The sequence below is a fragment of the Gorilla gorilla genome, chromosome 1, assembly GCF_029281585.2.
Source record: "Gorilla gorilla gorilla isolate KB3781 chromosome 1, NHGRI_mGorGor1-v2.1_pri, whole genome shotgun sequence".
Lineage (NCBI taxonomy): Eukaryota > Metazoa > Chordata > Mammalia > Primates > Hominidae > Gorilla > Gorilla gorilla.
This window is the reverse complement of record NC_073224.2, coordinates 232,088,445-232,101,125: the sequence shown is the minus strand read 5'-3', so window position 1 is coordinate 232,101,125 and position 12,681 is coordinate 232,088,445. Positions and strand designations below refer to the sequence as shown.

The 12,681-nt window shown below is 40.3% G+C and overlaps 1 protein-coding gene across 8 annotated transcripts in view; it reads right to left on the bottom strand.

The window, feature by feature from the left end:
• The window catches only part of RERE (arginine-glutamic acid dipeptide repeats), a 461,116-nt gene that overhangs the window by 161,642 nt on the left and 286,793 nt on the right, over window positions 1–12,681 (bottom strand). Inside the window, exon 1 of one of the 8 annotated variants that reach the window (XM_031006039.3) lies at window positions 7,815–8,134. The exons of the other annotated variants lie outside the window; for them this stretch is intronic. Within the exon in view, the coding sequence (XP_030861899.3) occupies window positions 7,815–7,840 (26 nt within the window). The 5' untranslated portion in view covers window positions 7,841–8,134. Of the gene's footprint in view, window positions 1–7,814; window positions 8,135–12,681 lie in introns of those variants that run through there. 8 annotated transcript variants of the gene reach the window in all.

Here is a 12,681-nt window from a genome sequence, read left to right as displayed (position 1 = left end):
TGTGAGAAGAGCATGCCTGCTAGATGCAGGATCCCAGCCCAACCCAGAGGCTTGGCCCAGAACATGATGTGGCCACTTCTTCACCCTGAAGAAAAGGGAAGGGGCAGGAAGGCAATGTTCTGTGAACATTCACCAAAGACGCCCAAAGATCTCTATGTGATCACGGTGACTGCTTAAGATAGGCACTTGATTCTACAAGGGAAGATGAGGGAGGAGGATACAGATATGGGAAGAACACATGAACAGAAGGCACCACCATGAAGCAACTAAGGGCAAGAGCTGACCCCCTCATTCAGCCCCTCCCCAAGCCTTGGGTCGTAACAGTCGTGTAGCCTGTGGCCCATTCCCGAGGTGCTGGGACAGAAAAGGCTCAAGTCAGACCCTTGTTCTGTGGCTGGCATCATGTATGAATGAGATCACTGAGAAATCTCTCTCCCTGTCCTTCAGATGGTAAATATCACACAGCAGACATTCTTATCTTTTCCACAGGGCATTAAGTTGAGCAGGAAGACTGACATGGCATCAACAGAATGAAGATCTTAGAAACGCTACTTAGTACACATTTAGAAAATGACCACAGAAGAAGTCTGTGGGTCCAGAATAAAATACACTACATTTTAAGAAAACCAAAAGGCAATTTATCAGAATCACTTTTTTAGATGGATTGTGAGGTAGGAGTGAAAGCGAGGATTAAGAAGGAAGACTAGTGCAATATGCTGGGTTTCTCAATTTTCTCCAGCATGAACACATACTTCAAAGCTGCCCTGAACAAGTCTGAAATTTCTTTTTAAAATCTAACATAGTATTTTAAAAAGCCATGCGAATGTTGTATTCTATCCCATCATATATTCCCATTCATTTTTAGAGAAAAATTTCCATAAATCTGAATAAAATCATTGTGCTGGCCGACTCTGGGCACACTTTCTGTGGGTTAGCCCTGCTCCTTAAGAAACAGCAATAAATAAATAAACAAATAAACGAACATTAAAAGAAACATCATTGTACTTCCTATTAGGATCTCCCATGACACTGTCACACCCACACTCCTGAGTCTAGATGTTCAAAAGCAGGGAAAGAGCATGGTCTTCAGAATTAAATGAACCTGAATTAAAATTTTAGTATCAGGCCAGGCGTGGTGGCTGGCTCATGTGTGTAATCCCAGCACTTTGGGTGGCCCAGGTGGGTGGGTCCCTTGTGCCCAGGAGCTCAGGACCAGCCTAGGCAACATAGCAAGACCTAGTCTCTGCAAACAAACAAACAAACAAACAAAAAACCCAACCAACCAACCAAAAAACAAAAACAACAAAAATTAAAAATTAGCCAGGCATGGTAAAATGCACCTGCAGTCCCAGCTAGTTGGGAGGCTGACACAAGAGGATCACTTGAGCCCAGGAGTTTTGAGGTTGCAGTGAGCTATGATCACGCCACTGCACTCCAGCCTGGGCAACAGAGCAAGACCCTGTCGCTAATAAAATTTTAAAAATAAGTTTCAGTACCCAGGTTTTGTTTGCTCTAAGTGTGATTTTGAGGACATAATTAAATCTAATTCCTTAGTTTCCTCATCTATGATATGAAGTTGATAATGTTATTATGCAAGGTTGCTATAAAAATAAAAGATGATTTATGGAAAGAACTAGACATAGTACCTATTGCTTAGGGGTCATTAATATTATTAAACTCTATATACTGGCAATAAGTGAGAATGGAAGCTAATCCTGCTATTATGAGTTCCCGAAGTACCACTTACCTCTCCTTCCACCCATATCACAGTCAGTATTTTATATTTATTTTGTGTAGTTATTTTTTTGAATGGCTGTCTTGCCCTCTAGACTGGAAGTACATGCGGGTAAGAACTAAGACTGGTTTTGGTCACCATAATGCAGAACTCACTGGCTCTTACTAAATACATTTTGAATAAATGACTCCAATATTCTAACTCAACTACTGCTTAGCCACAGACAGCAAGTAAGGGCTCTGCTGCAAAGCTAAGATAGTGAAGTCCCCGTGACAGAAAGCCAGCCCTCCAAGCAAAATTAACTTAAACGTAGGTTTGATTAAACTGCCTAACAGGAACAAAATTCATTATTCAATCAAAAATAAAACTAAAAACAAATACAAATGAAAAAACAAAGAGATTTAGTCAACTTAAAGTTACCACTTCCATATTCACACACAAATAAACACAAAGGCCAACACAAGAACTTGTCCAAAATCCAAAATCATAAAATTCTAAATTTTCTCTGTGGAAAGTTCCTGAGAGGCCATTGATCCAATCTTCTAGCTTAATAGAAGAAATCAAGGCCTGAGGAAAGAAAAGTGCTCTTTTAAGGGGTCACACTGAGTTAATTACTGAAGAAGACTCCAGGCCACACAGGCAGCTCTCCCACAGGATCCTCCTAAATATAATTCAGGGTCCAGAACTAGAAATTTGGCATTGCCTGAAGAATAATAAGAATTTCCATGCTGGTAAGATGCAGTAAATATGGCCTCCACACACAATAATGTATGAGTAATGTCAGGAAAAAAACTGGTCAAAAAATTTAACAGGTGAGAAAGATCCAGTTTCAAAGTGCTATAGTGACTTTGCTCCGTTGTCTAAATTTCTTATCTGCCTTCTCTCTCTCCTCCATTATGTAGTAACCTACCGTGTATCTGGCAACGTCATAAAACAACATTCCACCACAAGCTCCTAGGGAACTTTACTGTAATGGCCTGTGGCAAAGTTCAGGGGCTGCGGCCTAACAAAGCTGCCTGCACACACACGGAGCTTCAGCCAAAATACTTAAAAAAAAAAAAAAAAAACACAACACTATGACCGAAACCCACTTACAAAGCAGCAGTCACTGTAGATTAAGCTGCTCTCCTGACCCCAAGATGGTGCTAGCTTTCTGCATATTGAAATCAAACTGTATAACAAAACTGAATGAAGCACCCCCAGAAAAAAAAAGGGACTTTGGACCAAGCAAGCATGTCTACAACACGTCTAAAGGTTTCTTTGTACCCTCAGGGAAATGTTATAAAAAAACATGACAATTGCGTTATTCCTCCTGGCTGCAGTGGTATGAATATAGAAGGAAGAGAACACAAACAGGCAATAACTAACACACACACATGCACCTAGTGTGTGTAAGTGAGAAAGTGGCAGGAAATGTTTAATGCTGAACACACCCAATATTATAAATTATGGAAGTAGAGCTTCTTTAAAAAAAAAAAAAAAAGAACTCCAAGATGTATAAAGAAAAACATAAACACTCAAAGAGAGTAAGAAGAAAGTGGATCAGTAAATAGTTATTAAACATACTGGTGGTTAATAATTAGTGTAATTCCTAAAACAATCCCTAGCATTGTCTTAGTTGAACAGGCTATTTAAAATAAAAAGAAAAAGATGTTGGCCAGGCACAGTGGCTCATGCCTATAATCCTACTATTTTGGGAGGCCAAGACAGGAAGATAGTTTGAGGCCAGGAGTTCGAGACCAACCCAGGCAAAAAAGTGAGACCTGCATGCCTGTTTTTTTAATTAAAAATTTAAAAATGTATGTTGTTGTTGAGATAATCATATCTACATGAGCTTGAGACTGTACATTTGACCTGCGAATTAATAACAATAATGTACTAAGCAACTATGTGTCAAGCACTTCCAAGTTGTTTTCATCTAATCTTTACAAAAACTGTAAGAAATATTTATTTCCAGATTACCCATGAGAAAAATGAAGCTCAGAGGAGGGAAGGAAGCTGTCGAATGTCACCGCTTGCCCAATGTCACTTATTAGGTGGAATCTGAACCATACTACCTGGCTCCAAATCTAGCCTTCCCTGTTACCACAGATGATGCATTCATTTAATTCAACAGACTCACACCAAAGACCCATGTGCCAGGTGCTCTACTAGAAATGGAGACCGTAAGAACAGACTTGGCCCCTGCCCCAAAAGCTTGATGTCCAATAGGGAAAAAAATCAAATCATCACAAATAAATGTGTAGCTCAAAGAAGTCTGATAGAAATAATCTCTAATTTTCCAGTTGAATTAAGTGTTTTACCTTAGACTCAAAGTACCATAGAGTATACAATATGAGATCAGTTATCTTTCAGAATTGTTTTAAAAGTACATTCAAGCATGAGTCTCATTAGACCAAAAAGAAAAATAAATCAGACTCATGCTTTATCACCCACAGTGGCAGGAATACAGGCATGCCCATATCAGAAACTGCTCAGAAGAGATGATAACTAATTATCTGTGCTTATTTAGGAGAAGATTTGTGAATGTACACACCATCTAAAATATTCCTTTAGCTATTATTTTCTACCTTCTCTCTCATCCTGTCAGACATTTATCTTACAGTCTTAGAATACATGGTTTTCTGGTGGAAGACAACTCGGTTCAGTAACAAACAAAAAGTACCTGGCAAATGCGTCTTTGGTATGAATATGTTGAATAAATGAATACACAAAGTAAAATGGAAAAGAAAACAAATTCAGAAGGAAAAGAATCAGGAAAAAAGAACAACTAGAGAATCACAGACATCTGGTCTTAGATATATTAGAGTCTTCTAATTCATAAATTAACACAGTAGCCAAGAGTCAAGGAAGAAGTGAAAAGCAGATTAAGAATGAAGTGTCAGCCGGGCAGGGCGGCTCACACCTATAATCCCAGCACTTTGGGAGGCTGAGGCAGGCAGATCACCCAAGGTCAGGAGTTTGAGACCAGCCTGGCCAACATGGTGAAACCCCGTCTCTACTAAAAAATACAAAAATTAGCCAGGCATGGTGGCAGATGCTTGTAATCCTAGCTACTCAGGAGGCTGAGGCAGGCAAATTGCTTGAACCCAGGAGGCGGAGGTTGCAGTGAGCTGAGATCGCATCATCATACTCCAGCCTGGGCAACAAGAGCGAGACTCCGTCTCAAAAAAAAAAAAAAAGAAAAAGAAAAAGAAAAAAAAGAATGAAGTGTCAGGCCAGGCACGCTGGCCTGTAATCCTGGCACTTTGGGAGGCCAAGGCAGCGTGGATTGCTTGAGGCCAGAAGTTTAAGACCAACCTGGGCAACAAGGTGAAATCCCTTCTCTACAGAAAATACAAAAAATTAGCCAGGTGTGGTGGCGCCCACCTGTAGTCCCAGCTATGTGGGAGGCTGAGGCAGGAGAATCACCTTAGCCTAGGGAGGTCCCCAGGGAGGTCGAGGCTGCAGTGAGCTGAGATCACACCACTACACTCCATCCAGCCTGGGTGACAGCGTGAGAACCTATCTCAAAAAGAAAAAGAAAAAAAAGTGACATGTCAATTAAACACAATCAAGTTCATTCTAGCTTTCAACCAAAGACAGACTGCAAAACTTATGTTGACAGAGGAACGCTTTAAATGTGAGGCTCCCTCAGATTCGTATTCAAGATTCTATTACAATGATAAGAACAACTAATAAGATAATAACTTTGTGAACGTCTCTATTTTTTTGAAACATCTACTTGCTATATTCCCAACATTTCCTGATATTCTCAAGTGCAACAGAAGCAGAACCATAAGCCAAAATGAAACAAACTAGCATCTTTTCCATGTTCAAGCTACACAGACCAAAGACTTCATCAACCACTAGAGTAACTTCCCATGTGCTGTTCCCTTACCTCCTCCACCAGACAAGCACAGAAGCCCTGAAGCAAGCCTTCAGCATTCCAAAAAATATTTTTCCCAGACAGGATAATATAGAAGAAATACATACCACACAAGAAGTAACTCTAATGAGTTACTTTATTGGATTTGAAACATAGACAAATTCGATTCTTAACAACAGAATATCCACAGATCACAATCAGCAACCACAAGTCTTCACCATCAAATAGATGGCGGCATCCAAGCTCCATAAATGCAGATTTGTACTAGGCCCACACAGGCCAGCCACACCAGTGGCAGGAACCTGATCCAGAGCTGATTCAGCTGTGAGCACAGCTTCCTGTTCACGTTTTTATTTGTTAACTGTAAAGAAAGTTTCAGAAGAGGTAAAGATCTAGAACAGAAAGGCAATATTCTCCTGACTCAAACAATGAGTTTGTTCCTTGAGCATGAAATGTGAGTCCTGCCCAGATCCCACAAGTGCATGACAGAGTGGTGCAGTGTCCAGTTCCTCTCGTCTATTGAAGGGATACTTTTATTAAAAGAAGCAGGAAGGAAGAGCAATGGTGCTTTTAAACAGAGTAAAATAAGGCAAGTTCCAGAAGCAACATTATATGGTATGGGGTACCTCCCTAAAACTCCCCAGTGCAATGCCCAAATAAATATGGTCACAATGGGAAGAAAGCCCTCACATGGGTGAAAAAATTGATCACAAAAATAATAAACGCACACCCTAAATTATCCTTCTACAATTCATCTCCTTAGTTGCAATCCCAAAATTGAATCTGTAAGAATACAGATTATACTTCAGTAATATTTTCAGTGACTAGAATTCACCAACATTAGCCTTCCTAAAAACTTTCCACTAAAATCAAGGGCCTCCCTGGAAAGAGTTGACCATGCAACGCTCCAAATTCACACTACACCACTAAGGGCTTACACAAGGAATTTCTCCTTGTATCAGTGCATAGTAAATTTCTTCTCCTTCTTATGAGGGTTTTTCAGTTGCAAAGTCTTCTATATTGTATGCTTTCTTCCATCCTCACAAACGCACAAAATTTAGGTGGCATTCAAATTTTTTCTAACCTTTATCAGAAGAAAAAGGAGTGGAAACAAAAAGGAGCAAATAGTATAATTCAAAAACTTCATTTAATATCTACTTGGGTAAGAATTCAATTTGTCCTAAATCTTATTCTGACTGGCTCCCTAAATAAACCACGGTGAAAGCCATCTGTCTGAACCTGCTCTGCAACAGGACACCCCAAAAGCACAACTTCCCCTGGGTAGAAGAAACTAGTGTCTGGCTATCAAGCAGTGGGTACGAAATGAGGCCTTGTCAGTGACTGCCTTCTCAGCACCAACTACTCTTTTTACTCCATTTAAGAGAACAGAATTCCAAGTCACATGACAACATACACATATGCAAAAAATGCTATCCAATTCTAAAACAGAAAAATAAACAAAATACCTAAATTTCAATTTCTAACACAAAAGTCAATGCATACTTTTTTTAATTGCCAAAGAATTTTCCATGAGCTCTAAAAGGAAGATGAGTCTGCTTCCTTTTGAAGGCAAGAGACTAAGTAAAAACTGATGTGACATAACCTTTCATTTTTAAAAAATCAATTTTAAGGTGTTATTGTTGCAATCATAATTCACAACTGTTCCCTGCATATGTCAGACTTCAGAAAAAGATCACAAAAATTATAATTTGCTCTGGCAAACAGGCTCTCAATCAAAACAAGGTTCCACCCACCTTCAAAGCAACCAATAGCTGCCCACCTACCATCCTTCCTAAAACATCCAAACAGAGCTGCTCTCCGGCCCAGGCATTCCATAATAGCCACAAGGCAAGAGGGCGGCCTGCAGGCTTGCTCTGCAGGTCTTGAAGGCAAACAAGCTTGGCAACACACACCCAGCACGACTGAGGTTAAGATTACACTACGAGCCGAAGAGGTAAGGGGAAGAGGACAGGGACAGAGGGACCCACAAAGCTTCACATTCTACATCTGCTGAATGCCTCTCTGGTAGTCCCCATTCTTAGTTCTGATTTTACGCTTCACAATACCACCTACATGGCCAGCCAGGGCTGAATTAAAGGCTCTCAGGAACATGCACTATGAATGATGAAATGATTCATAAACACCTTCAGAAGTGAGAAAGAGCAGCAAAACCCATCACTGTTTCGGTGAGGCCAGGGGAAGATAGCCTACCTGCAGGGGCTGAATGGATCATCCATGACTAACACGGGCTCTGGTGAGTCTAGCTGGATTCCTGAACCTTTACTTTCTGCTAAAACTCTGCCCTTTTCTACACTAACAACTCAAAATGGAGGCACATGCAGTCTCAGAGACCTCATAGAGCTTTCACTGAGCTTGTGCTATGACCTAAGCCTTCACGCAGAACGCAGAAACTTCCCCTCACTCTGACAGGACTGAGCATGTGCTGTGACCCTCCCTCATCCACACACTGTCTCTCCACGACGCAATCAATCTCAACCCTGCTGTTTCCGTAAATAAAGCCCAGCCAACAGACTCTGCAGCTTCTCCCTGCACACCAAGCTAGTGTGCATGGAAGTGGGGCCTTAGAAGGGGGATCCAAGACAGCCAACAGCAGGGAACTGAGCAAGCCCAGCCATGGAGAGGCTTCAGTTAAATGCCCTGCTCTGTCACGAACTCAGCAAGCCAAGCCACGGAGGAGCGTCAGTTAAATGCTCTCTGCTCTGTCAACACAACAGCAAGTTTTGTCTTTTTTTTTTTTAAAGGTAAATGGTGATTTTAAAAAGCAAGATCGCCAAGAAATAGAATCAAAAGACAGATATGAATGACTACACACAAGATCAACTAACAGAAATACTGCAACACATTTAAAAACACAGTAGTAGCTACTTAAGAGAAGCAACTTCACGAATTTCTTTTTGAAACTCTAAACATTTTGAAAAAGACCAAACAATCAGGGTAAAGTTATGGAGTGCTTGGCCTTGTCACACAGGTACAGACACAGTGTAGATGGTATTGTGAGCAGGGTAGCTAAAGAAAGCTGTATTTTCTGCAAACAGCTTAATCTTCCTTAGATAAGAAACTAAAAATAATAAATAAAACATTCCCCAAATAATAAATTAAAACATTTCCTAAAGTAATACTAGCCCAATCAAGTCTAGCTTGAAGAATCTAATTCTAACAATTAGAAACGCAGGAAGGTTCAAGATTCAACATCGTGCCACAAACACGGGAACATCCAAAAATCTCATTTGAGGTCCTGATTCAAAATACTAAGGCAGATCCATATAAGAAATCCTAGCTTTGGATGTGCAGGCTTAGTTTCCACTTACAAACTAAGAGGTGATTCTACAGATTATTAATCAGTTACAAAAAGAAAAAGAAATGGAAGACCATGAACCTCGCCAAAATTATAAAGGACAAGATAGGGCAGGAAAGGGCAGTGCCAATTCTGTTTCCCAGAAATGTAATGGAATGTCAGGAAATTAAAGCCTGTTGAAAAGAACACACAGTGTCCTCAAGATTCCTACAGTGAATGCAGAATCAATTCCATTTCCATAGCACTCCCGTTTATGCTATGAAATAAACTAAATTCTGAAACTATGATTCAATAAACTCTTATCCTGCCGATAATGTAATTTAGAAAATACAAGAAATGCCAAGTACACTTAAATATGTTTTCCTTTGACCTAACACATGAAACAAGTATATACAGGCTGGAAGAACATTTTCCCTTATTGGTATGTGAGACAACACATTCCCAAAACTGCTGTTACTACCAACAGTCTAGAGAAAAATACTTTCTAAACACAAAAGCAATGGAATTAGAACGTAGCGGCCAAATAATATGAATATGAGCAGCAAAGAATTTCCTCCCAAAAGTGTATATATTAAAAAAAAAAAACTACCTAACCCTTTCATATGGAAAATGTTTACTTGAAGAAATCAACACAAAATAATATGTAATAAATTCATCAGTCTCTGAAAACCCATGAAACTGTTACATAGAGCACACTATAAAAACGGTTATTGTAACAGCAAGTTAAGAAATGTGGATTCTAATTTTGGTCTCATTAGATGCCCTGAGTTACCAAAATCCAATGGCCTTCCCCTGTAATAATGGATTCCAATGGTGGCACCAGCCTTTGTGGATATCCTCTTCATTGTCTTTCCTGGTGCTGGCATCTCACAGTTGGCTTCACATGCCATGCCACCGAGACAGACAGCCCTTTCTCTTGTTACCCCTCAGGGGCAGCGTACCCCAGCGGTCACACCCCAGATCTCCTCTCCTTCACACTCTCTCCCATGGAAAAGTCATCCACACTACCACCATGCCAGCCAGCTCCACTCTGAAGACACTTCCTTCCTGGCAGCAGCTCGGAAATGCAGGAGCCCCCGGAATCCTCTCACTGTACCTCTCTGGGGAACTGCACCTCTCTTATTAGATTCTAGGTCCTTCAGGGACAAGGACACTACCTAAATCATCTTTATTGGAACCACCCAACTCTCCTATTTTGTACCTCAAAGAACTCTATCTGAAGCAGTGGAAAGGGCACAGTATCACTCATATAGTATGGCTGGCCAAAATTACATAACCTAGATCTAATCGTGGGGAAACGTCAGACAAACTCAAACTGAAGAACACTTGACAAAACTGGCTTCTAACTCTTCAAAAAGGTCGATGTCATAAAAAATCTTTAAAAAAGGTGAGGAAACATGTTGTGAAAACAAAGAGAGACGAGGGATATTAAAGAGACACAACAATTAAATGAGGCTTATGATCATGGGGAAAATTACTATGAAGGCCGTTGTTGAAAAAACTGGCAAAATCTGAATATGAACTATATTGGACTATATCGTATTGTATTAATGTTACCTTTTCTGATTTTGATAATCATACCATGGTTATGTAAGATAATTTTCTTGTTCTTGGGAATACACACTGAAGTATTCAGGGGAAAGGGTGTGATGTCTATATTTCATTCCCAAATTGTTCAGGAAAGGAAAATATAGGTTGAGTTATCCTAATCCCAAAATCCCAAACCAAAAATGTTCCAAAATCTGTAACTTTCTGAGCACCAACATGATGCTCAAAGGAAATACTGGAACGTTTTAGATTTTTGGATTAAGGATATAGAATAAGCAAATATTCCAAAATTCCCCCTCCCCCACCAAAACATGAAATCCAAAACACTCTTCTAACCCCAAGCATTTCAGGTAAGGGACAGATTCAACCTGTACCACAGAGAGAGTCAGAAAGCAAAGATGGTAAACACAGAGAGCAATACAGCAAAAAAAAAGAGATAGAGGTTATCTCATAAAGTGTATATTTCTAATAATTTTGTGCATGAAACAAGGTTTTGATTGGGTTTTGATTGTGATCTGTCACAGGAGGTCAGGAGTGGAATTTTCCACTTGTGCCATCACTTCGGTGTTCAAAGCATTCTGGATTTTGGAGCATTTTAGATTTTGAATTTTCAGCTTAGAGATGCTCAACCTATAATAAAACAAACCTATAACAAAGTTTAAAAGGTAATAAAATAAAATAAATATAAAGCAAATATGGCAAAATACTAACAACTGGTGAATTGAGTAAAAGATATATGGAGGTTCTTTCTTGTACTAGTCTCATAACTCCTCTTTGAATTATGAATATAAAATTCCAAACAGAAAAATTTTAAATATATTAAACAAACAGAAAATATATCCACCAGCCTCCACAACCATCAGTTCTCCCTTCTTCTTTTTTTTTTGAGACGGAGTCTCACTCTGTTGCACAGGCTGGAGTGCAGTGGTGCGATCTCAGCTCACTGCAAGCTCCACGTCCTAGGTTCACGCCATTCTCCTGCCTCAGTCTCCCGAGTAGCTGGGACTACAGGTGCCCGACACCACACCCAACTAAATTTTTTAATTTTTTTTTTTTTAGCAGAGACAGGGTTTCACCGTGTTAGCCAGGATGGTCTCAATCTCCTGACCTCGTGATCCTCCCGCCTTGGCCTCCCAAACTGCTGGCATTACAGGCGTGAGCCACCACGCCCAGCCACAACCATCAGTTCTCATGGCATCTGGAGAGCTGACACAAGGGGCAATGAATGACCTGCCTCCCTGCCTGCAGTCATGGTGCTCTCACCCCCAAACGGAAGTCAATTAACACCCAGCTCGAAACTCACTCCAATCTCAAGAATATAGGATCAGTCCTCCTCCTCCTCCTCCTAGTCAGAGAATCTCAAGGAGTCTTGAAACTGAGTAGAGTTCCATAATTAGGTTAGCCACTAGGTCACATTCAACCACAAATTCCAATTTTAGAAATGGGGCTCTGATTCCATGGAGCAAGCCTTGCTTTACATTGAGTTCATCCTGGTACCCTACTCAGTGCTTAAGGGCATCCCAGAGAGGGGCCTTGTTTTCTCTCCTAGTTCTCTTGTGAACACGGGCTGCCTGTGTACTGATGCTGACTACCCACCTGGACCTCACTCCTGCCACCACATTTTCTAGCCCATCGTTTGCCAGCCTGCAGGGATGTACACACAATCTGCAACCTGGCACCCTCGTATTTCCATCTGTTGCCAACTGCCAAGGCCTTCCCAGAAGTCCTGTGATCCCCATGTACATCTATAATCTCTGGATCCTAGACATCCTTCTCTCCTCCTATTAATCCCAAGTGAACAACAGGTGAAGGATTAGCACTTCTGAATAGATTAAATGAGAGCTGAGTGGGAGAGAAGAATACACAATTCAAATCAATTTTTTCTAAAATTAAAAAAACCACTTTGTCCACTATAATACTTAAATTTGTGGTGAGTAGATTATGTACGTCTATCAAAGGTAAGTAAAAGCTGTAACATGAAAATTGCCTAAGTTTTATCTTAAAGAATTTCCTACTTCCCAGAAACAAAAAATGTCTACAATGTTGTATTCATTAACAAGCAATTTTAAAGCCAAAATGGGGAGGCAGGGTGGGGGGGGAGCAACACTCAGGAAATTCTAGAGAAAAAGTTTGGAAGAGATATTCTAATTAGTACTAACTTCATATCAAGAGAGGAGAAGTATTCAGAAGCAGTTTGTTTAAATTTCATTTACT